Source organism: Nanorana parkeri, unplaced genomic scaffold, assembly GCF_000935625.1.
Source record: "Nanorana parkeri isolate BGI_ZX_2015 unplaced genomic scaffold, ASM93562v1 scaffold101, whole genome shotgun sequence".
In the NCBI taxonomy this organism is placed as follows: domain Eukaryota; kingdom Metazoa; phylum Chordata; class Amphibia; order Anura; family Dicroglossidae; genus Nanorana; species Nanorana parkeri.
In genome coordinates this window covers 2,094,858-2,119,493 of record NW_017306369.1, presented here as the reverse complement: position 1 = coordinate 2,119,493, position 24,636 = coordinate 2,094,858, and the positions used below count along the sequence as shown (strand labels likewise).

Below are 24,636 nucleotides of genomic sequence, written 5' to 3'. Positions count from 1 at the left end.
TGGTCTGTTTAGGAAACTGAAAAATATTAGACTTAAAGTGACATTAAACCCTCAGATGTTTTAACATAAACCAATACTGTAATGTGTGCCTTACTGTAATCCATGGTTGTTTCCCTTCTCTTTGCTGCTCTTCCTTTTAAATCTGTATCTGTTCTCATGCTGGGCAGAACTTCTGTTTTGCAGCAGACTGCCTTGTCTCAGGAATGGATACACGGTGTCTGTGTATAAGTTTATATAGGTTTGTAATCTGAGCCAGCACTACAGGAAGAGGCCCTGAGCTGCAAAGGCAAGTTGTCCCCAAGAATGAGAAGACATGAGGATTTAAAAGGAAGAGCAGCAAAGAGAAGGGAAACAACCATGGATTACAGTAAGGCACACATTACAGTATTGGTTTATGTTAAAAAATCTGAGGGTTTAATGTCACTTTAAGTCAAACGTTATTTGATGTGAATCTCTGTCCAGGAAACACATACTTGGTTTCATGTTTTTGCCAAGTCTTTTTCTATCCAGTATAAAAACTGAGGTGCATTGTTTTCAATATCTTGGCTACCACCTTCTCTATTCTTGAACCCCTCCCCCCTTATCACTTATCAAAGCCAATGAAACTATATGTACTGAAATGTATCAATGTGGAAATCCAAATTCTGCATAACATTTTGGAACAGCCAAAACATTAAGAGAAAAAAAAATCCAAACCCAAGTTCTCCTCTGCCAAATACACAACTCTGCACTTGTCAAGTGAATGAAAGGGAATTGTTAACATGCAGAATAGCTAAATACATAAAGGTATGTAAAACATACCCTAGATTTGCCTTCAGGTGATTTCGAGCAAGTAAACCATTTGGGAGTCTGAACTGTCACTTCTGTGCTCGGTATTTATGCTTTGAACAATGTCGATAATAAATCTTTCTGAACATTTGGTTATGAGCGGTAACACACTGTCGTATGCCTTATAGTTATTACAAGTGACAGCTTAATTCACTGAAGATCTACATTTGCTTGTGAATTTTTCTGTGAGCTTGCTCAAGTTACGAGCAACAGAATATTGACGCTCGCCTCCCCCCCACCCACCTCACACAGATGGCATTACAAAGAGAGCTCTCTCCTCTTCCTCCACTCACCTCTACATCAATACTCTCATTTCTTTGAAACTCTTCAATTGAAAGATTATCTGGAGGTAAGCTAGAGAGAGAAAAAAAGAAGAAAAACAGCATTACTCTGGTGGTAGTTCCAGGAAGTAAAGTGATGCTGAGGGTGGAATAACATTTCAAAGTTATATTAAAAAAAACAAAAAAAACGGCCTTTTACTTAGAAAGGAAATCATTGGATTTGCATCTGACCCTTTGTGCCAACATCATTTCACACGCCCCAGTTTACCTCTTCGGTAGATAACCTTTACTAGTTCATACACTAGAGGTTCCCCTCCCTAAAACAATTCACAATCACTAAAACAAGGAAGTCCATTAGCAGAGGCTTGCGAAGGCATTCCAGCCATTTCAGTTCCTAGGAAATCATCAGGTTCTTCAGAAAGAGCACCGCCTGACCAACAGAAACCCAAAGCTTTACACAACTAAACTGCCAGTTTGTACTTTTTTTGTCAGAAGTCCTAAAGCAGCATTTTCCTACAGCTAAAGTACCATTTTATATAATTACGTATGCCCATATCCCACAAGTATTCATGTTTATAAGACCTGTGGACCCCCACAGGCTGTATTTAGGACAACAACATGTAAGGCCCATTTCACATGGGTGTGTTGCTCCGTACAGCGTGAAGGGCCGGTTGTTGATGCTTTCCACAGCTCTGAGTTGTGACAGCTGCACACAGACGGTGCAAGAACCTGGATGCATCAGGTCTGCGCACAAGGTCGTACACCATCTGTTTGTGGTGTCAAAACTCAGAGCTGCAGAAAGCAGCGGGAGGGTGCACAGCTCCTGCATCTACATAGAGTGAAATGAGCTGCCTGCATGCTTCTTCCCGCATCTCCGAGCACATCAACAACGACCCTTCACACTGTACAGAGCAACACTCTGCTGTGACTTAGACCTTACCAGCTTGAAGATTGCATCCATACTGACAGCCCAAATAACTACCATAGCTCAAATGATATCCATTCTGACAAAAGTACTAAACGACTTTTACATACAGTAACAACTACATGCTATACTTGGATGCTAAGGCAGTAACTGATAGCAACCAATTAGAATCCACTTTGCTAAAAATCAGATCAATAACAGATTTAGCAGGTGTTGATTGGTTGCTACAGGCAATTGCAATTTTTATTATAGGACTGTTTGTGACAAATGTGTGATAGTGAATGAATTACTAATAACAACATCCTTCTGTGCACTTGACTGAATATTAAATATATATCAGTATCATATTTAGAAATAATGAAGGGAATTAAGCAAAACTGGAGCAGACAAAATCTGGAGCAGCTGTGCATGGTAACCAATCAGCTTCTCTCTTTTATTTTCAAATCTTAACTGATCAAACTGATGAGAGAAGCTGATTGGTTGCCGTGCACAGCTGCTCCTGATTTTGTCTGATCCAGTTTTGATAAATTCCCCTCACTATGTCCAAATGAACAATGATAATGAACATGAGGGGAATTTATCAAAACTGGAGCAGAATTGCATTGCAGCCAATCAGCTTCTCTGTCTCATTTTCAAATCTTACCTGAGCAAACTGAAGAGAGATGCTGATTGGTTGCCATGGGCAACTGCTCCAGATTCTGTTTGCTCCAGTATTGATAAATTCCCCCCAATGTGTTCTGGCCTTACATCTCTATTACAAATAACAGTAGTATGCATCCGATCATAGCGGATTCTCCTCAGGGGCACCCTGGGATGTTAGAAGCAAAACACAGTAACCAACACTATCTACTGATGTAGGCTATCTTGTCTTTATCAGTAGACAAACCCCCCCATCAGGAGCACTACAACCCAATTATTGTACTGCTTGTACTTATTAAAAATGACAGCTTAATTCACAGACCATCTCTTTTTGCTTGTCAACTTTTCAATCAATCAACTTGCTCAAGTTACAAGCAATGCAATATTGATATTAGTCTCCCCCTCCCATGCTGCATATTACAAAGAGAGACATTTCTGAAGACCAAATTACTGATTCATGACAAGCAAGGGATTAAAGAACGGCATAGAAGAACCTACATGATTCTGGATGGATTCCCACTAAAATGGGGGACTTATTTGAATACTATACAAATCCAAAAATAGTCACCTGCACACCAAGGCATATTCTGTCAATTCTTCTCACAATATGTAGTATTTGAATACGGTCCCATTTTTCTGCCTTGGAATCCTTGATGCCAGAACAAGGGTGCTGTTCTTTTTGACTTGACAGAATAGAACTTCCATACGTGTGCTGCTATTTATTAACCGTTTATAAATGCCAGTGTTTTAGCTACAACGGGTCTTCATGCATAAAACTGTCTGCAGGAGACCTGTTCTTGGTGCTCTTATCAGCAGGGCTTCACTTCTTGTACGTTGCACAGTATACATGAAAGGCAGCAGCCAACAACAATGGCCAAGCACGGTAACTTTGAACGCTTTTAAGCAATACTTTTCAATCAAACTTTTGTTTCAGCCTCTAATTAGGACAGCACACATTTTTTTAGCGATGATACACCCCTGTTTTAAAACATGACTGTCACAGCAGGTGTTATTGGGAATGGTGAGTTTTTATCGTGTACTTCCTTTACATGCTTTTCAATAAGCATTTATTTTGAGAAGGTGGACATCAAATGCCTGGTACACTGAGCACAAATGCTGCAATTCTGTGTGGCAGTCCAACAGCATATTGCTTATGCTTACCCGGGGGGAAATGGCATCACAAGCAATAAAACTAATTCATTTTAGCTGTAATCCCAAAACAATAAAATGCAGAAAGTGCTCCTGCTTTCACAAACATTGGCTTATTTGGTATTGCAAAGAACAAGGAAATGATAAATGAAAACTCAGTAACCCATATAAGTCAATCATAATTTATTTTACTGAAGTCTGAACAGTAAAGATGAATTGGAATTAGTTACTATGGGTTACTGAATGTCGATATTTTCATTACTGTATGTGTCTGTGTGTGAGCAAGGTTTTCCATTCTCTCTCCTGAGGCAAAGGACAAATGCAATAATGCTGAAGCTGGGTGCACAGTCAAATTTTTTTGGTCCAGCCTTGCAAGCTGAATGAAAAAATATGGCAGATTCCTCTATCAACATCAACAGCGTAGATGAAAGAATCACTTGCTACGTATGTTGTATTCTGTCAGTGAAGCAAGCACTGTTTGGCCAATGATTTTCCAGCATGTCCCTTCGGCAAATGCCGCTCTAATGGTCAACTTCTGTCAAGGGGATAGAGCCACTCAAGTGTGTACCGGGCTCTGTGTATACCCAGCTTTAGTCTCATCACAAAGTACACTAATCACTGCATAGAGGAAGTTCAAATGAAAGCCTAACTGAAACCCTAAAGAATGATGCAATTGTGTAGCAATGATATCTGCAGTGGCAAACAAGTTTCCCTTTGGAAGCCTATTTCATAAATTTAATAAGGGTTCACTAGATGACAGGCCAGGCAACGTATAATAAATGAATAAAGAAATGTTAGGGGATTTTCAAAAAAATATATAGTCTCTGTCTGCTGATGTGCAGATCCTTTGAATTCAATGTTTCTGGATAATATCCTCACACATAATACACTTGTCTCATAATTGATAGATATAAAAAAACTATTGTAAAACATTGTCTGCTCTCATTTGCTTAGAACTATTAATATTGCATTAAAGTGTAGCTAAACCCCTTTCAAAGACATGTTGGCCTGACTGGGTCAACTTCTGGCTCCTTGTCCTTTCTCTCCGTGATCAGTTCTTTATTTCCTCTTTTTCTCCTATTCTATTCCATTAGCCATTTCTTGTCAGTTGCCTTTTCCTCTTCTGCCTTCCCTTCCCTTTTTCTCCATTCTACCATATTGGTGAACATGTTATTGTTTTTCCTAGTACTGATGCATATTTTAGCACTGGGTTATTTAAATGCTGTTTTCTTTGCCTGTATGCGTCTCCCGTTATCTTAACCTGGCACCATCTTTCTTATGCAAGTTGAATCATCTTACTTATGTTTTGTCTGTTTTGAAGATTGAAAATAAATAAATCTTGTTTGCCAAAAAAAAGTGTAGCTAAATCCAAGAATAAACATGTTATATATTGCAGCTTACCAGTACTTACATGTGTTGATTACATTAGTTTTGCTTTATCAGGATTTTCCCCTATATTTTATTACTAAATACTGCTAGTAACACTTTCTGTCCTAGGGTTACAACACTCATTCACTGTGCTGGATCAATAAAAGAGCAGTGTTATCATCCTAGGCTGTTTGCTTCTGATTTGAACTACATAACACCTCCCCTCATCTTCATAACACAAGCAGAGCCGGATTTTCTGTATTTCCCATTGGTAAACTGGTCAAGGCTAATAAGACAACCTGTGATTGAACTGCAGAGTGCACAGGACATCACTGGTTTTAGGAACATTTATTCAAATGATTAGTATGGTACATTTAACAGACCGAAAGCAGGTAAATAAGGGAAGTTCACTGTTACAGTTTACATACACCTTAAGCATTTTAGTTTCTGTAATGCTTTAGAAAGCAAGAGTCCCTTCACAAATTGTGTAGAGAACAGCAGTAACAAGTTATTTTACAACAATTTATTCAGATGTAAGCAGTCCTGTGGGGATGCAGCAGATAATTAAACCACAATGCTGAAGACGTTTTAGGACTTTGTAGCACTGTGGGGTAAGAGAGATTGATTGTTACTTTAAAAATAAAAGTTATTCTAATTTTTATAACCATATTAAGGCAAGTGGGTTATATCTGAGGAATCTATTCAGAGGCATGAAGCCAGAAGAATCTGTTCATTAGTGCTTTAGGTGTTTGAGTTTCGATCATTTCTTTTGGCCATTGATTTATTGCTTCAGCTATGTGGCAAGACTGGTTTTTGACAAACGTACTTTATGCCTATAGTTGGCTTATATAGGGCCCATGTTTTTTACCTTCAACTTCATACATAACTTAAAGTAACACTAAACTCAGCTTAAAAATACATTCATGTATCTTATTTGTGTATCACTCGGCTCTAGATCCTCAAATCATCTCTGAATTGGTGCTGACACTGTCCTTCCTTCTGGAGGGTGGTTACTTTTGTTTCCCATGGTCCCTGTGTGTGTTGTAAAGTAGCCACCACTCCAAACTCACCCTCTGATGGACTACAATCTCACATTTATTTTACCAATTTGTACTGACATTGTAGTCCATCACGGCGTGAGCTTGGAGTGTACAACACACACAGATACCATGGGGAACAAAAGTAATCACCCTCCAGAAGGAAGGACAGTGTCAGCACCAATTCAGAGATGATTTGAGGATCTACAGCCGAGTGATACACAAATAAGATACATTTTTGTTAATAGTTAAGGTACTGAATTGTATTTTTAAGATTTAACTCCTGAGTTTAGTATCACTTTAATACACATATGATTCACCTCACACAGCCAGTCAGATGACACCTCTGTTTTCTGCTTTGCACTTTGTCACATCAAAAACTCTGACTCCATCCTGCTTATTAGACAAAGAATCTACCACAATTCAATGAGCAGCAAGATGGCCCAGGAAGCTATAAAGCTGAACTTAGAAATAGCATAGTCGTTCTTCTGGCTATGCAGTGTGGCAGATACGTGTGTGTGAATCACTAGAATGGTAGAAAAAAAATTATCATGGTTTGCACAAATGAATGTCAATTGTTTAGGCCCCTTCTACATGGACGCTGTCCTTTCCAATCAGCAGGGGATCCATGCACAGATTCCCTGCTGATTGGAGCAGTACAGAACGGATGTCAGGGATCCATACACAGATTCCCTGCTGATTGGAGCAGTACAGAACGGATGTCACTCTTCTGACATCTGTGTCCGTTCAGTTTTTTTCCTCCATCGCTGAGCTGTACGGACCCACGTTAGGTTTATGGGGAGTCGGATGCAAGCGGACATTGTCCATTTACATATGGATTACCTTCGAATTGTCAAAGTCAGGTCTGTCAAAATGGAACTCTGTTCCATTTTTTTTTTTTCTGGACCCAGATGGAGTTGGGCTGCCCATAGTTCCATTAAAAAAAAAATGACAGGCGGATCTGAACGGACTGCTTGTGTGAAAGGGCCCTCTTTAGCTGGTTGTCTGCTCTTTTGTTATCGGCACACTGCAAGCTGGAAAAAGGAAGCAAATTATAGCTCGGTGGTAGCTGAGCAGAAAACAACTGTTTTCTGTGTTTGGGCACACTGCTCAACTGCTGCAGATTACAATTTGTGAACGGGTTATACATATTCAGGAGTACTGATATTTACTACAATAATGCATGTTATATTTAGTATTGTACCTAAAAACAGGGCACTTTTCACATAAAAATGGGGAAACAAATATATGTAGCTGGCTGTGGTACTGATTCAATGTAAATAAACAAAACATTGATTTCTACATGCCTTTTTGTAAATAAAAAGTCCTCAAAGGTGTTGGCAAGTTCTGGCCACATGCTTTCAAATTTCCCAGAGGAAGCATGCTGACGCGCAACAGGTAACCCAACCGAGAGCACTTTGAGTAGGGACGATACTGCCAGCTTCCATGTGCTTTCTGAAGGACAGGCATACTTCAGGCTCAATGGCACCCTCAAAGTCTGGGAAAATGACAAAATAACAAACATCACACTTGTATCATAATCAAACATTTCTGGAAATACCAAAATGCAGATTTCAAAAAGTTACTAGAGTTTAATATGCAGCATTCATTTAGCAAAGAAACAAGAAAGCTATTTTGTGTTCAAAATACATTTTAGCCTCAAATACACTGAACTTGAGTTGTACTACAGTCAGACATGCTAAATTGTCTCTACTGACATCTAGAGGACAAAAAGCAGAAAGAATTCCTTCTGTTCTGTGCACAGTCCTAATAGAATTATAATGAACTGTAAAAATGGTCTCTATTAGTGTTATCTGAGCACACAGATATTATTTATAAACTCCATTCTCTCTTATGGCCATTATTACTGCATTTTGACTGAGGAAGAACATAATGGCCAGTATTCTACTTTAGGATGACACTCTGGGTTTGGTCATCTGACAGCTTTGTAAAACATCTAGGGGTAAATTTTACTGATTACAATTTTTTCGTGTTGGATTAATCGAAATTTTTTTTAATCGATTAATTTCGATTAATTATAACGCACATACAGATCCAACTACATTGGCCTATTCACATACAGCACAGCTATGAAGTAATAAAATGAACTAGGATCACACTAATCCAGCACGTTATTAATCTCACTTGCCCCACTCAATACGGCCGCCGCTTGAGTGGGGCAACTCAGAATAATAACGTGCTGGATTAGTGTGATCCTAGTTCATTTTATTACTTCATTGCTGTGCTGTATGTGTATAGGCCAATGCCTTAGCTGGCGCTCGTGCAGAACAAGTTTCTTCGGCATACCTCTTAGTTGTAACAAAACCGGAAGTCAGGCGGTCGCAGAACTCGATAAGTGTCGACAGATCACCGGCCCAAGTGGCTCCGTCGGCTAACGAAGGGAAGGGGGGAGGAGTCCGGTGACGTCATGGACATCGACGTCACCTGACTCCTCCCCCCTTCCCTTCGTTAGCCGACGGAGCCACTTGGGGTAGGGGGGAGGAGTCCGGTGATGTCGATGATGTTTGTGACGTCACCGGATCTCCGATGGGACTCCCGGAAGACCCGGAAGCCGGCGGAGAGGTGAGTGTTTTCATTATTGATCAAAATAATTTTAATCGATCAAAACTTTTAACGATTAATCAGGTAATTAATCGTTAATTTCCGCAGCCCTAGTAAATTTTTCCCCGAGATCCCAGCTCCAAATGTGCAATGTGGTCCTAATTAAGCAGAGAGGATGTGGTCACATTTGCAGATAAAATGTATGAATATGGCAACGCCTTGATCTTGGGAAATCTTCTCCAAATATTATAAGTAGCAAGCAGATGGCTGAATCCTATGACTTTAAAGTGACACTAAACTCAGGAGGTAAATCCTAAAAATGCATTCAAGGCTCTTAACTATTAACAAAACTGTATCTTATTTGTGTATCACTGAGCTGTAGATCCTCAAATCAACTCTGAATTCATGCTGACACTGTCCTTCCTTCTGGAGGGCGACTACTTTTGTTCCCCATAGTCCCTGTGTGTGTTGTAAAGTAGGCAGAGCTCCAAGTACATTCCTGTGATGGACTACAATCTCACTTTTAGATTACATTTATTGAAAAAGTTGACAACTTTTTCAATAATCGATTATAATCGATTATGTCGATTAGTTGTTGCAGCCCTACAAATTTGTATTGACATTGTAGACCATCACAGGAGCAAGCTTGAAGCGGTGGCTACTTTCCAGCACGCACACAGGGACCATGGGGAACAAAAGAAGCCACCCTCCAGAAGGAAGGACAGTGTCAGCACCAATTCAGAGATGATTTGAAGATCTACAGCCGAGTGATACACAAATAAGATACATTGTTGTTAATAGTTAGGGAGCTTGAATACATTTTTAAGATTTAACTCCTGAGTTAAGCGTCACTTTAAGTCTTTAAAGCAGTTGGAACTCCAGTTGTTTTGGGAACTACAATTCGCAATAAGGCATTGCAATACTGACAGCCACAGGCATGACTCCCAAGGGGTGAAGCATGATGGGATTTGTCGTTTCACTACAGCTGGAGTGCCAAGGATACCTACCACGCTTTAAAGTGTTAGCTCAAGCTGGGATGAAAATGCAGCAGTTCTGGTTAGGTTGCAGCCCCCAGAAGTACTGTTTACACCCTCTTATTCATGGGCAGTCCCCAGGAGAAGGAAGCCAAAACACCAGCAGGCTATATAAAGTAATCAAAGATAATCAGTATGGCAGATTCTAATATTTCGTTTTTTAAACCCAGATGCCGGGACAAGTGGCAATAGATATGGATGAAAATGGTCATGATTTAAATTAATGCAACTGAACTATTAGTTATTATAATAATATCAATGCCTAATGTAGCATTTAACCAATGAATGGTTTATTTCTACCTTTTGGTTTGAGTTCGTTTCTCTACTGTGCCCCAAATTATGTACATTTTCAGTATCAATATTTCCAACAATCAAATAATTCTGTAGAAGGATGCTTGTCGTTTTTTCTAATTAATTTGATCTCATCACATGGCAGCAAGCACAATTCTAACATTCTCCAAGTGGAAAATTTAAGACCGCACACTAACATTACTGAACAATTGTGGTAATGATTACTATTCAGAGAATGTATTTTCTTTCTGCTGCCTTGAATATTAACTTAGCTTGAAATCACAGCCTTCCTTAAAGAGAATTAGCAGGGCTGAAGTTCCTTATCTAAAGAAAATCTTGTTGAGCTCTCTGTTGTGCTGGTCTCAAATGCCTAGGTATTTGCTCACTCACCTCTGCTGAAGAGGAAGATCAGCCTGCCTGAACCCTTCATTTCCCTTTCAGTAGAGATCATATGACCAAATGCCCAGGCTTCAGTCACTTTTGTATTTGGCCAGCCAAGCAAAGCACTTTAAATTAACATTTGTGCAATAAGTTCACATGAACTACAAAAGACATGGGCAATACAATTTGATACTTTTGCCATTCAGTTCTTTCTCCATACCTAATGATACAACTGTATACATGTGTATATAAAATGTAAACATGCCAAACACGGAACTTGATTTACAGGGCCAAGATAATAAATAGAATATACCTTAATAATATTTTGAAGAACCTTTTCATTGACTACAGCTTTATGACAAGCCGTTTTCTGGTACAGGTCCACTACAACTTCTAACGATTTCTCAGCAAAAGGAACATAATTTAAGGCGACCCATTCTGCCTAAAACAAAGACAGTAAAAAAAAAAAAAAAAGAAGAACATCACAATTTGTACATGCAATGACAAGGTGAAATTTACAACAATGCAAATGTTCATATTTCTGCATGCGTAGAGATTGGGTGCAAGTGATCAGGACATAAAAGGGAAAGCAGAAGCACTTTGCATGCTTATAATAAGAAAGAAAGGAAAAATCGTTACAGGTCAATACTATTGACAGCTTTCCAGTGTACAATGGCAAATATACCATTGGGTTTTTTTTTTCAGGACAGGACAACTTTTAAAGGAAATGTCACTCACCGGTGCAAAAAGTTGAATCTATTTGTAAATCCATTTTTTTGGTGCAGAATAAACAGAATGAGAAAAGTTAATTCAGATTCACAGACATACACAGGTTAATTGTAGTTGAGATTACGGTGTAAACACACTAAAACTACAGGTACTATTATTATTCATGTATAATAAAATAAACACCATTAATTAACTGATTTCCTTACAGGGAATTATTTCCAGGTATTCAGATTCACAAATCAAGCTACTTTGTCAGCCACACAATGGCTGAGGTTCATCAAGTGAGGTTTGATATGTGAAAAATTTGTTTTTGTTTTTTTTTTACTTGTACGATCGAACAATCACTTAAAGAACTGAGACCTTAAGACATGCATATTACACATATTATCATAATTAAAGTATAATTCCACCAAACACTGAATCGCCGGCATGAAACACTTAATTAGCACATCTGCTTTTGAAGAGAGATCAAATGTCCCATGCCCTCTTGTCCTCATTCTCTGTTCAGTTCATATGCTTTCGAATGGTTCAGTAGAGAAAAAAACCTCACACTGGGCCTTATTTGTCAGCATCTTTAATAAGAACTGTGTATAGTGCCCCAAACTAACTAATCAGATCCAAGCCTTCGCTGGAAAACCACAGCTGGGAATATAAAGACTGGATTTGACTGTCTGCTGAAGCAATTTCACAGCAAGGCAGTTGGTACTGTTTAAACAGCCCCGATGCTGGCGACGTACACTGTACGTCGTCAGTCACGAAGGGATTAATGTAATACTAATACTCTGTAAAAGTGAACCTGTCAGCTTTTAAAATAGTTAGCATGACTGTCTTTTACAATGGTTAGCAAGAAAATCTATCACACCTCTGATCCTTCATTTTATGAATAAGGACTTGATTTTCTTGACAACAAGCTTAAGATCCACCCACCTGTCATCTTACTGTTCACTAAGAGTTTACCATTAACCAAAAAAAAGAATATTCCAGCGCAGGAGAGGTTAAATGTTCAAACAAATTAGGAAGGGTTAATTTTATGGCACAAGTTACATGTAGGGACCTAGGATAGGGCATTGTTCTTTGCTTCAAAATCTACCAGTGCTGACCTCCTGGTGCTCTAAAGTCCCATTCACACTGAGCGACATGGATATTGCACGTTTTTCTGCGCAACTTTGTGCTAAATAGCTTTGAGCTACATTGCGCGATATTGAGCGACAGTGCACATTTTATCGCGCTACATATCGCATTTTGTGGGCGGGACTTTGATGCTGCTACATTGGGCTGTAACCAATCAACAGCGATCTTGATGTGACATCATTCTGTCCTTCCATTTTGCAGTGCGAAAGTGACCCTTCTGGCGCGCGATATCGCCGGTAATGCACGCTTTCGCGCGACACCATTGAGTCTATGGGGGCCGAATCGCGTGACATCCGCCAAAAAAAGGGTCATGTACAAGCAACGAGCTACAGGTGACATTGTGCTGTGAATAGCTCCATTGGAATGCATTGGACAAGCTACATAGAGCGATAGCGTGCAGAAATATGCGTGATTTTGCGGCGTAAATCGCTCGATAAACCGCTCAGTGTGAACGGGGCCTATGTGAATGTTTCATAACAGTGCTGACAATAGGCCAGGGGTGGTGGGTTGGTTGTGCCGAGTCTTGTAATCAAGTGCAATCAGTTTTATTGGGGGTCATAAATGTAATAGCAACCATCTTGTCTTGCTTGATATTAGCGAGGACTATTACTTTTAAAGGTTTAACATTACTGGCAGATTCAAAGTACATTGGCACATAGCTCATGCAGACACCAGAAATGTTGACAGTTTTCCCATGAACGAGATGCCATGCTATCACAAATAAAAAAACTGCTTATGTACTTTAATATCTACATTTTTATATCAAATTATGTGCAATTAATCTTTCATAAAATCACTGCTATGCTTCTTAATTCTTATTTATCCATAAGCACCTTTTGCTGAGGATAGAGAGGCTGTAAAGAAAAAATGGCCAGTATAAAATATTATTGGTATTGTACCTTCCACTTATATTATGCCACAAGTGGACTCTCCTGGTGACTGCCAAACTGTTCCTTCAGAATGGCGTTCTGCTATATGTTATCCCATTTCATCATCTCTATATGTTATACCATTTGAAATAAAAGTAAAGTTTGATAGAAAGGAACTGCTGTGCTATATTTTTCACCTTTAAAATGTAATAGGCAACTGAAGATGGTTATTACAGTACATTTTAGTAAATGAGACACACTGTGTATGAAGAAATGATCAGGCTCACTGCGACTCCCATGTCCTGTCCATAAGAATGATAAATAAAATAAAAAAAAGAACAGCTGCAATGGGTCAAGGTGATGGCAGTTCTCTCTATCTAAACAGTCACACCAAGTCAACCAGGGTGTGTGCTTCACCAGAGCGTACTTGGCACGGAATTCTTAGCATTGGGTGGAATCATTATTTCTCAACAATTACCTTACAAGACAGAATTATGTGGCTTTTGGAAAGGGCATTAGCTCTAAGTAACAAAACCCAACCCAAAGTGTGGGAATAAGAAAGCCATTGTGAAAGGCCTGTGCCATAGACAACAAGAGACCCATGTATTTGATGTGGCTGATTTGATGAAACAGCTTCAAAACACAGCATCCTTGCACAGTGAAAGGTAAGGCAGGACAGCGGTCACAACATTTGCACTCCCTAGTAAGAACAACGCAAAATAAAGATGGACAAGTTTCCGCAAGCATAGCAGGGAAAAGCTGCCACCTCCACCATGTTTAAATCTGTGTTCACCAGTAGAGAGAATTGTTACTACACACACAAAGACAGCTAGAGATACCAATACCAGTGTGAGTATAGACACATACCTGATTGTATTTGGCATTGGCAATGTGCTTTGTTTCTAGCTTTCCATACTGAGGAGGTTTACATGAGAACTGTACAAATGCACACAGCTGGTCAAAGATTGCAGGATACATTATCTGCATGTTTTCAGGTCCCACACAGATGGCCTGCAATGGGAAAAAAGGTCACATATAAGACAAGAATTATGACAAACTGAACACAAATGACAATCCCTGCTTAGCAACCACATGGATATGATGAATTTCTTGCTGTTTTTATTATTGTACACACGTTAGGTTTCATGTATACAGGCATCAAAACACACACAGCTTGAATCACAGAACATTAATCTATGTTGGCACCTGTCAGCAGGAGCCGCATAACTTCTGCTCATCTCTGCAGCAAGCGGATGTTATGTACACACACTGGAGCTGATGGATAAAAAGCGAGCTGCAGGCAAAATGTCTTGATGTCCACAGCAACCAATCAGCTTCCAGCTGTCCTCTACCCAGATCTGAGAGCAAGGATTCTTACTGGATGCTAAACGTTTTTCTGTCGGCAGAGTTTTCATATATCAGCTATATAAGCCTAAATTGTAGTGAATGGCACAACTTTCATTTATCTATACTATATAAAGCACTACAGAATTTGCCTGTGCTATATAAATAATTAAAATATATATGTATTAATTAGGGATGTACCGATACCAATACTAGTATCTGTAACAGTGCCGATACAGAGTATTTGGGCGAATACTCGTAGTGCCCAAATGCTCCGATACTTTCCCCCCGATACAGGAACTTCCGGTCAGAGGGCAATTTCCTCTGACAGGCAGTGCTGCAAGGGAACATGAAGCCAGCTTTCTGGCCAATCAGGAAGCCGGGCGGTGCGTAATGACTCGCAGCCTGGCTTTCTGATCGGCCAGGAAGGCAGCTCCATGCTGTTTGGCCTGTACCATGTTATTTGGCTGGGAAGCAGGCTTCCCGGCAAATCAGAATAGAGCCGGACAGAACAGCATGGAGGTGCCTTCCCAGCCAAACAGCATGGAGCCGGCTTCCCAGGCAACCAAGAAGCCGGGCGGAGTGTAATGACACTGCATTCTCCATGCTAGCGGAAATACCAGTATCAGTACTGGGTATCAGCGAGTACCGAAAGATAAGTAACGGTTCCTGTACTCGATACCGACGAACTGGCATCAGCGCATCCCTAGTATTAATGCATGTATTAACCCGTAATACTTCCTGTAATAACAACAAACAATGAAAAAATACCATTACTTATATATGGTGCAATACTATAGGGAGTAAAAAAGTATAATGGTAAAAAGCCATCAGTGCATGCCTAGATGCCACTACTTTAAAGTGATATGAAACCTACCTTTTTTTTAATGATTATCAGGGCCAGACTTGATTGAAATGCCTTTTGTTTCATCTTTAAAATGTTTTAGTTTTCCCCAAACTATAGCTCCTCTGCCCTTAGTACCCTCCCCCAGGACCCGAACGTTTGGGGAATGTTGAGTATCTTCCTGGTCCAAGCAGAGGAGACAACTGACCGCAGCTAAGAGTGGGAAGGTCGGGGGTTACAGAAAGGTACTGGGCGTTTTTTACCTTAAAGGAGAACTATGGGGTTAAGGCTTTTCCCCATAGTTCTCCTTAGAGTAACGGGAGGACACAAACTAGCGTCCTCCCGTCACCCTAGGCTCAGTATACCCAGTATTTACACTGAGACGCCGCAGTATACCGCGAGCTTTTGCCCCTCCCCTGTCACGGCAGAGAGCCGTGACAGGATCGAGAGGTGAGCGAACGCCGGTATGTGTTCGCTCACCTCCCGATCTACTGAGCCGACCTGTGACAGTCTCATTGTCACAGGTCAGCTAGAACTATGAGGTGAGTGAAAAGCACTCACCTCATAGTTCTCCTTTAATGCAGAGAATGCATTAAGGTAAAAACACACCTAGCCTTTAGTAATACTTTAAAGAGACCTTAACAAAAACTATTTTTTTAAAGCCATGCAACAATATAAAGAAAAGTGTGCATTACTCGGGATTAACCAATGAAAATTAGACAAGTTATAACATGCTGGCACTGTGAATGTAGGAGTTCTATGCAGAGCAGCAAAATAAATCAGTGGAAAAGAAAACACTTTAGACACAATTTGCCCTCTTTACCAGGGGAGTGTATAACAGGCACCTCCAGGAGCCTTTAAGAAGGCTTAGTTTTTCTTTACTGTATCCTGGAAGCCCAAAATCTAGACCATGTCAATCTTGACTTCCAGGAGGAAATTCAAGAACTGGTTTGCACCCTCTTGTACCTCATTATTGTCCAGTGAAGCCAATCACAGTTAGTAGCTAATAGCAGGATGTAGGCCTTGAAGAAATTAAGATTTGCATAACTAGTTCCCTAGGTTTTGGGCTCCTGGGGTACTCTAGTGGAAAATAACGTCTGATTGCAAATGCCAACAAGTACCTGCTAAACACTCCCAGAAAGAAATTACAAAGTTTGAGCGATGCCCGGGCCTTATTTCCTGGTACAGGTGTATCCTAAATTTTCTTTTTGACATTGTCAACACACTGTAATGCATTATTTGTGTCCGAATCTTCTCTTGTTCTGTTTATATTTAAAGATTTATATTTCATAGAATGTATCTATGACAAGAACAATAAAATAAAGCAACCCTGTTATATTAAGGAACTCATCAGCCGTTAGAACAATGGCTGAGTAGTTCGTATTGGCCCTCTGTAAACTGAAGAACGTACATTGTACATCTAATCTAGCTAACCATTGCCACATTTTGATCCAGACTGGGAATGTGGTTTTTCCTTCAACCTCAGTCCACTGATGGTAGGAAAAGTAAATATACTGAACCAGCAAATTGAAAGAATGCACTGGAATTAGCATTCTAAATGTATGCCATTATGAATCTAGCAGTGCCAAGAATCCATCACAAATATCCAAAAGCATTTTAGATTAGCTACACCTTCAGCAGTATCTACAAAACATTGTTCTGAAGTTTCAACTTCATATAGTACCTTTATTTTAGAAAACATACTTCATAATGTGTTTTTTATGTTTCTTGTCTAGCCATTATATAAAGAAACACTAAACATAATTTTGTCCTTCAGCTACAGACAATCTAATATTTGTTGGTGCTATGCCATTTGTAAACGGAAATGCCAAACAAAATGAAAAGGCAGATGGGTCCAATAGTCACCTTTTGTAGGACATCCAAAGCTGTAAGCACAGATTCCTGCAGACTTGTCAACACTGCTTCTGTATAAGAGGGGAGGATGAAAGGCGAGGCATCTGAGCTTATAGGCACTGACACAGCCCCATGTAATATGACCCCAAGCTTTTGTAGCTCTTCCATGTTAAAAGCAGTTTTGATGTGATGATAAAGAGCTGGGAAAATCTGAATTAAAGCTGTGAGGAAAGGCTGACTTGGAATGAATGTCAGTTTTTCACATGTAGCTGGTGGCTTTGTACTTTCCGTACCAATCCTGTACCAGGTGTTCCAGGCTGCCCACCACAGAGCTGAGTCTTCAATCTCATCCATAGCTATAGGCTGCTCAGAGTTATATCTTGCAAGTCTTTCTCCTGTCGAGTCAGCTCTCGTCAATGGTCTTCCTGGCCCAGCAGCACTAACTGGCCCAATAAGGGCAGGAACAGTTACCGAAATACCCGGAAGGGACTCTGGCTTATCCATCTCTCTAGTCGGGCTCACGATCTGCAGGATTTCCTGAAAGCTTTTCAGGGCCGCTAAGGAAACTTCATTGTTTTTGCTGAGAGCTGCTGACTGAATGTGATCCAGAAGAACATCCCATGCCTTGGAAAAGTCTCCTGCATTATAAATGAAAGAAAAGCAGTTTATGTATACACCTATATGTGAACACTCTGGAGGTGCGTTGGGGTGTCCTTCAGAATGAATGGTAATGCAATGCACCACTGTTAGGTGGTGCAATACATCGTGCAATAGCATGTCCTAAACGCAAAGGTACCATGCGCCTTTAGCACAATGCTATAGTGTAGACTGGCTTTAAATAATGTGTTTTTTAATGTGTCTATGTAGTCACATCTTTTTGCCCTGAGAAAGGGACCCTGTGTGGCCCTGAAACGTTGGCTTTTGTTATTGTGACGCTCTTTGTCTCTACTCTGGCTCTAAATAATTGTATTTATGCATACTCATTTCCTAATACTTCATTATTTAAAGACTAATTAAACACTAAGGACTTGTGAACCTCACATAATCAAAATAACATTAAAAAAGCAATCAAATCAGTCCATAAAACATTATTAATAAACAATGGTAGAATATATGTAACTAAGAGGATTTCAAACTGTACACTGCAAGTACCTTACTCATTATTGCAGACATCCTCTGTGTGAGGAGTTCATCACCCTTCCTCTCTGAAAATATGGTAATGGTACTCACCCATGCAAGGGATGACCATAAGCAGCACACCAATTCCTGTAAGCATGTTCAGGGTCAGGCTGACAAGCATTGTGCAAAGCTATAGAGCCCATACTGGCTTAGAGTGCTGTCCTTCTCTCTCCCAGCCTAAGGGCTGCTGTACAGGGGTTTATAGGAGGCTGAGATTTAAGTGAAAATGCTAACTGTATTTAAAAATACATTTAAGTATGATTTTAATGAATAATTAAATGAATTAGATTGTGTTTTTAAATATGTGCCTAGAGTACAGCATTTTACCCAGAGGTTGCAGCAGGTATCTCCTAGTGTTAAATATTCGGGCGACGCCAGCTAGTGTTAGCACCCATGTCTCAGCCCACTGCTTCTCTGCGGTGTCCCTGGAGTGATGAATGAGAATGTTGCCACCTCCCGATTCAATTTTCTCTTTATCAGCTGTTGAAGAAGATTCTCGCACTTGATCTAATAGGTGGAACAGGACCTAAAGCAGTTAAAAAGAGTATCACGGTCTGGTCTTTCCAAACATCTGTATATTACAGTTATATCTTTATGTCTCTAATTATTTGTTAGAAATCAGTAAAACAATACAAGTATGTACAGCCCATTGCTCTATACCTTCCAAATGACAGTGTGCCAGGTTGGATGCTGCAGCAAAGTTCCATGTGCCCCTATTGTGGAGAACAAAGTCTGGCCTGCACTCTTCCGGACAGCAGGGCGCGTGTCAACACACAGCTCCCCCAGTTTGGCGTAAAGACACAGCCAGAGGCAATCAAATGGTGGTGCTGGGTGAAAAGGCCGGTTTAGAGTCACCCCTTTCTCTTTTGCCTGCATCTGAAGCATATCTTCTTCTCTGTTTAGTTCTTTTTCTATATTTTCTCCTCGTTGGAAGAAGTAATCAGAGATATTCCACTGTTAGAAAACACACACAAAAAAATAAAAATAAAATATAGCTGCAAGCAGCAATAAAAGGTGGCCAAGCAGTAGAGCCGGTCATAGCACATGAGAAGACATTGTAGTTAGAGAAAAAAAAAAAAAAAAAGGCCATGATTTTATGAATTATAAAAAAAAAAAAATCACATTCAAAATGGCCGCCGACCTTGGTGACCTCTGGAAGCCATATTGTATTTGGCAGTTATGATGTTGAGATATCATATGTATAACAAGTTTAACATACTTTACTAGTGATATAAATGCACATTTATGCAATGTCAAAAAGTGATTGGCTTGTGGCGGCCATATTGATTTGGGGATCAGGCCTGGTTTTACAACCGTGGTAGAAGAGGTAGCCGTGGACATATGTGCAAACTTTTGAGTTATTCTGATAAATGGTTTCAGAGTTTAAGTTGTTTGCAGAATATGGCACAATCCAAAATGGCTGCCAAACCATGCGGTCACATGACTTGTGATAGACATATATGACTGGAGAGCTCAGTATAATCTCACATATGAATTTGTATATCTGTAGCCTTAGCGGTTATGAAAAAACAGATGTTTGAAAACTGTCAGAAATAGGTTTAGTTAAACCAAGCTGGCCGCCAGAGCATGTGACCCATGACCTTTATGTTTCCAAGGTTTAAACACTGCACAGTCCTCTACCATTGTTCCAAATTTCATGAGTTTTTACATAACGGTGTGGCCATAATTAGCATTTGAAAAAAAAGAATATCAAAATAATAGAAATATTTGTCGAATTTGACACAATGCAATATGGCCGCCGTACCATGTGACCAATTGACTTGTAATGTTCAGTTGTGAATGCAGATCATACCATGACTATACACAGCAATTTGTTAATCTGAAGCTTTATCAAATTCTGAGAAATGGATGTTTGAATATGGAGCTGAATATAATCACCTAAAACAAGATGGCTGCCAGGCAATGTGACCTATGACCTTTATGTTGCAAAAGTTTAGGCATAGCACAGAGCTCTACCATTGGGCCAAGTTGCATCAGTTTGTGAGCAACAGTGCGCTTAGAACAGGCTTTTGAAAAAAAGGCCATAACAATAATAACACTATCTAAACACTATTGGCTTGCAGCGGCCATTTTGATTGCGGGATCGGGCCTATTTCTACAACCGTGGTAGAAGAGGTCAGCCTGGACATATGTGCAAAGTTTGGAATTATTCTGATAATGGTTTCAGAGTTTAAGTTGTTGACAGAATATTGCACAATCCAAAATGGCTGCCAAACCATGTGACCAATAGAGCTCTAATGAGCACATGTGGCAACAGAGCAAAGCATAAGCTCACACAGCAAGTTGTACATCTGTAGCGGTTCTGGAGATGCATGGTTTCTGAATAGTTCACAAAAATCGTCACAAAAACCAAGATGGCTGCCACATCATGTGACCTATGACCTTTATATTATAATATGCTCTGCAGGGCACAGGGCTCTACCATTGTGCAACGTTTCATGAGTTTTTGACTTACAGAGCACTTGTTAAAAGGCATTTGAAAAAGGTGGCGGAATAATAATAATAATCTGAATAGATACAATAGGTGTCTAGCAACTTCGTTGCTTGGCCACCTAACAAACATACTTTAAAAAGTAACACTGTTCTACCAAATACATACACAGATAATGTTTGCTTAAATGGCAGATTAATGGAATTAGTATAATAGAATAGAAATCACCAGCACTCCGTAAATGAAATTTAAAAAAAGTCAATTTATTTGGACTAAACGTCACACATATCGCATAATCCAATGTCGGGGGACCACGCAGGGTCCCTTCATCAGGGCAGAGATGTGACATCTCTGCCCTGATGAAGGGACCCTGCGTGGTCCCAAAATGTTGGATTATGAGGGAGCCTCTGGCCACTTATATGTCCCCACCCAAACCTCTGGCTTTGATCCTGACCACTGTATGATGCTGGGTGTTTCCTTCTTCCTTTGGGTGTTCACATACGTAGATTGGCAATGAACTCAGCAGGTATGCAGTCCTGAGATCTTTTTTGCCAAGATTTTACCACCACAAACCCTAAAAGATATAAGACACTCCTTTCCACTTGTTTTTCTCTGCATGTTGTAAAAGCTGGTATTTACATAGCTCAGCAGATCAAGATGAAATGGTAGTAGGAGAGTAGCATCTCGTCCTATATTGGACAGCTCAGTCCAAAATATCAATCAAATGGAAGTGGACAGTTTCTGCTGTGCTGTCACTTTAAAGAACTCACAGTGCTCGGTTTTTTGTTTTCTTTTAAATGAAAAATGATCCAAAACAATTTGTCTTCCTATAATACTATTTGTGATCAAATGTAGATTCAAATTGTACAGGAGCATAAGAAGCTTGCTAAGAAAATAATGATAATTCATATGTTAATTTTATCAAGAAGGAAATAAAATAAATAAACCCAACACTGAAAATTCAAGCTCAAGTGGATATTAGAATGCTAAAAAACTCTGGGTTCTCAGAGTACCGACAGTATTTGAATGTCACTATACAAACACACGTTTGCATCAGGCAAATATGTAATTTCTGCAGGAGAAGAGCACTTAACCATTGTTTTACCAAACTGAGTTTTTTTGAGCATCCTTGAGTAGATTCCAGGAAGGCCCTGCACGAAAATATCCTTCTAATCAGAATTGAAAAGTACAAGCATGCATATGTACTCAGTACTTGGTTTGGGCCCCTTTTGCAGCACTTACTGCAATTACTTTTGCACGATATTCTAATTATTCGAGTTTCACCTGTATATATAAATAAATATGTAAGGCAAAAAGACTCACCAACAAGCCTATAGATGTTAAGCTAATATTAAGCTCTTGATTCTGAAGTCCAAAACTTCCAGCCACGTCTACAACTATCTGCAAACATGTGCAAGGCATTGTGGGAAGAAAGTCTGTCACAACCAACTGAAGGCACTGGAAAGCAGTTCGTATTAAAGACTCCCTTATAAAAAAAAAAAAGATAAATTCATCATATATTGAACACAATGGGGGGAATTTATCAAATGGGGGGAATTTATCAAAACTGGAGCAGACCAAATCTGGAGCAGCTGTGCATGGCAACAAATCAGCTGCTCTCTTCAGTTTTTTCAGTTAAGATTTGAAAATGAAAGATATAAGCTGATTGGTTGCTGTGCACAGCTGCTCCAGATTTTGTCTGCTCCAATTTTTATAAATTCCCTTCAATGTTCACTGCACTCACCCCTGATCATTTCTTATTGCTCCTATAACTCCCAGAACCAGGGGCCAACCTGGTCCGAGACTGTCTCCTTGATTCTGCAAGATCTGTAATACACACTCCAGCTGTTTGAGGCGGATATCATGGTGAGCTATAGCCGACAGCTCCTTCAAGGGGTTTAATAACAGCAACTGCAGTCTCTAGAAAACAGAAGCTAAAAAAAATCAGAACCACATAACATTGGCTGTATTTTAATGTTAAAACAGGTAGCTTGCCACAAAGAATTGTTAATCCAGAATTGTTAATTAAGACGGGTACCATAACAAAGAATAGGAACATGAGTACATAGTATAAGTATTCATTACATTGATCTACATTTCTGTGATATTACAGCCCTTCCTTCAGATGAGACCTTCCTCCTCATTTGGCTTTTCTGTGCAGAGACTTGTATGCACAGATCCATAAAGGTACCATGGTAGGTTTCTAGTACACGTTTTGTGTGTGTCTTTGTAGAGTAAATTCTGCTTTCTGTGTAATAGTTTGCTTTCCACAGGTCAATAATAACTTGAGTGGCCTGGTTAGGTCTATGTCATCTGGGCATGCTGTTAGCTTAACATCCACAAAGGTTATGTCAGAGATTTACTGTATAGAGAATTACATTTCCCAGCATGGCCAGAAAAAAATGAGGCTATTAGACACAAGGCTACTACATAGGGGAGGGAAAACTAATACACTGAAAGCAGATAAAACATTTGAAAGAAACAATGAGTGCACTAGTTATAGCATCAAGAAAGCAGAACAAATCATCTAGCTGTTTGTTGTGCACACTGCTCAGGTCTTTGATATAACTGATATAAGGGGTGTCTGCTATCTTCACCTCTTCCTCTTGTATCCTTGCTTTAGCTTGGTGCTCACTGTCCATGATGAAGGCACAATGGATGGAGAAGACATAAAAACTGCATGGCTTCCACTAACTACAAATTCAGAGCAGGCACAGATGCAAGGTCATTCTGGTTGTGGGTTTAGGAGATTACATTGCTTATTAGCAGCTCTTCCATATTCAGTGTTATTTAGAGTTGTAAATAGCTCTGGTATTAAAAGCTATAGAAACAAATTAGGAGTTGTGCTCCCCTAACACAGAGTCACAACATAGGATGCCTATTTATCCTCAAAGCCATCATTAAGCACTGTATAACATTTGTTTTAGACACATTTTCCAGCGTTTGCAGACGCTGTCAAACCTAATCTTCAGTTGAAAGGCTGAGCACGCTGTTGAATGCTTTCCTGCCACATTTCAAACCGAGATTATCTGGAAAGTCCACCTGCCGACAGCTTGGAAGGTTCTGGCCAAGATCTGCAATTGAACAAGCACATGAAGGTGTAATACGCTACCTGGTTTTGAGAGAGCTCTGGCTCATGTTTAAAAGCCAGGCCTGATTTGATTAGTGATGTCAGTGCTTCAGCTCCCCACTCTCTCATCCTGGAGTTTGGATGCTGGCAAACCTATAAACAAGTGACAGAATATAGAAGTAGGTTTTGTTTTAGTTCTGTAAGTCTCCCAGAACCCAAAAGCTCATGAAGAATACATATCATAGGGATGAAAATGTATAAATATTACATCTGGACTCCATGCAGATATAAAAGCACAAATGAATACAGTAATGTATTAGACAAAAAAGAGCATTCCATTTATTTTTAAATGCAGCTATTGTTCAGTATCATATTCTAAGGTATCTTAAACTGTCTTGATATCAGCCTTGTGTATTCCCCTGTACAGCAGGGCTCAGGCTGGTAGAGGGATAGCCAGCACAAGGAAGCACGGTCACTCTCATGGACTAGCTGTGTATTTTTTGGCAGAAGTGGGCATGGGCTAGATGTAATGTTTCTATAGCTCTCTCTGTTCCCAGTGAGAGAGGTTTCTTATCATTTCTAGTCCAGATGATCGTTGTCTCCAAATCACAAAGATGGAACACAGCAAAATAAGTTCCAAAAATGAGAAAACAGTAAAATAAAAAAATA

The 24,636-nt window shown here is 39.7% G+C and overlaps 1 protein-coding gene across 5 annotated transcripts in view; it reads right to left on the bottom strand.

Moving 5' to 3' along the window:
* The window catches only part of MON2 (MON2 homolog, regulator of endosome-to-Golgi trafficking), a 98,416-nt gene that overhangs the window by 26,250 nt on the left and 47,530 nt on the right, over positions 1-24,636 (bottom strand). For 3 of the 5 annotated variants that reach the window (XM_018552921.1, XM_018552922.1, XM_018552923.1), the window contains 10 exons: positions 24,010-24,120; positions 22,642-22,817; positions 22,221-22,383; positions 19,106-19,399; positions 18,773-18,971; positions 17,279-17,904; positions 14,092-14,235; positions 10,809-10,937; positions 7,535-7,725; positions 1,122-1,182 (listed from right to left, as the gene is read on the bottom strand). In XM_018552921.1, the coding sequence (XP_018408423.1) occupies positions 1,122-1,182; positions 7,535-7,725; positions 10,809-10,937; positions 14,092-14,235; positions 17,279-17,904; positions 18,773-18,971; positions 19,106-19,399; positions 22,221-22,383; positions 22,642-22,817; positions 24,010-24,120 (2,094 nt within the window). Of the gene's footprint in view, positions 1-1,121; positions 1,183-7,534; positions 7,726-10,808; positions 10,938-11,233; positions 11,252-14,091; positions 14,236-17,278; positions 17,905-18,772; positions 18,972-19,105; positions 19,400-22,220; positions 22,384-22,641; positions 22,818-24,009; positions 24,121-24,636 lie in introns of all 5 variants that reach the window. The other 2 variants (XM_018552918.1, XM_018552920.1) reach the window with 1 other exon arrangement.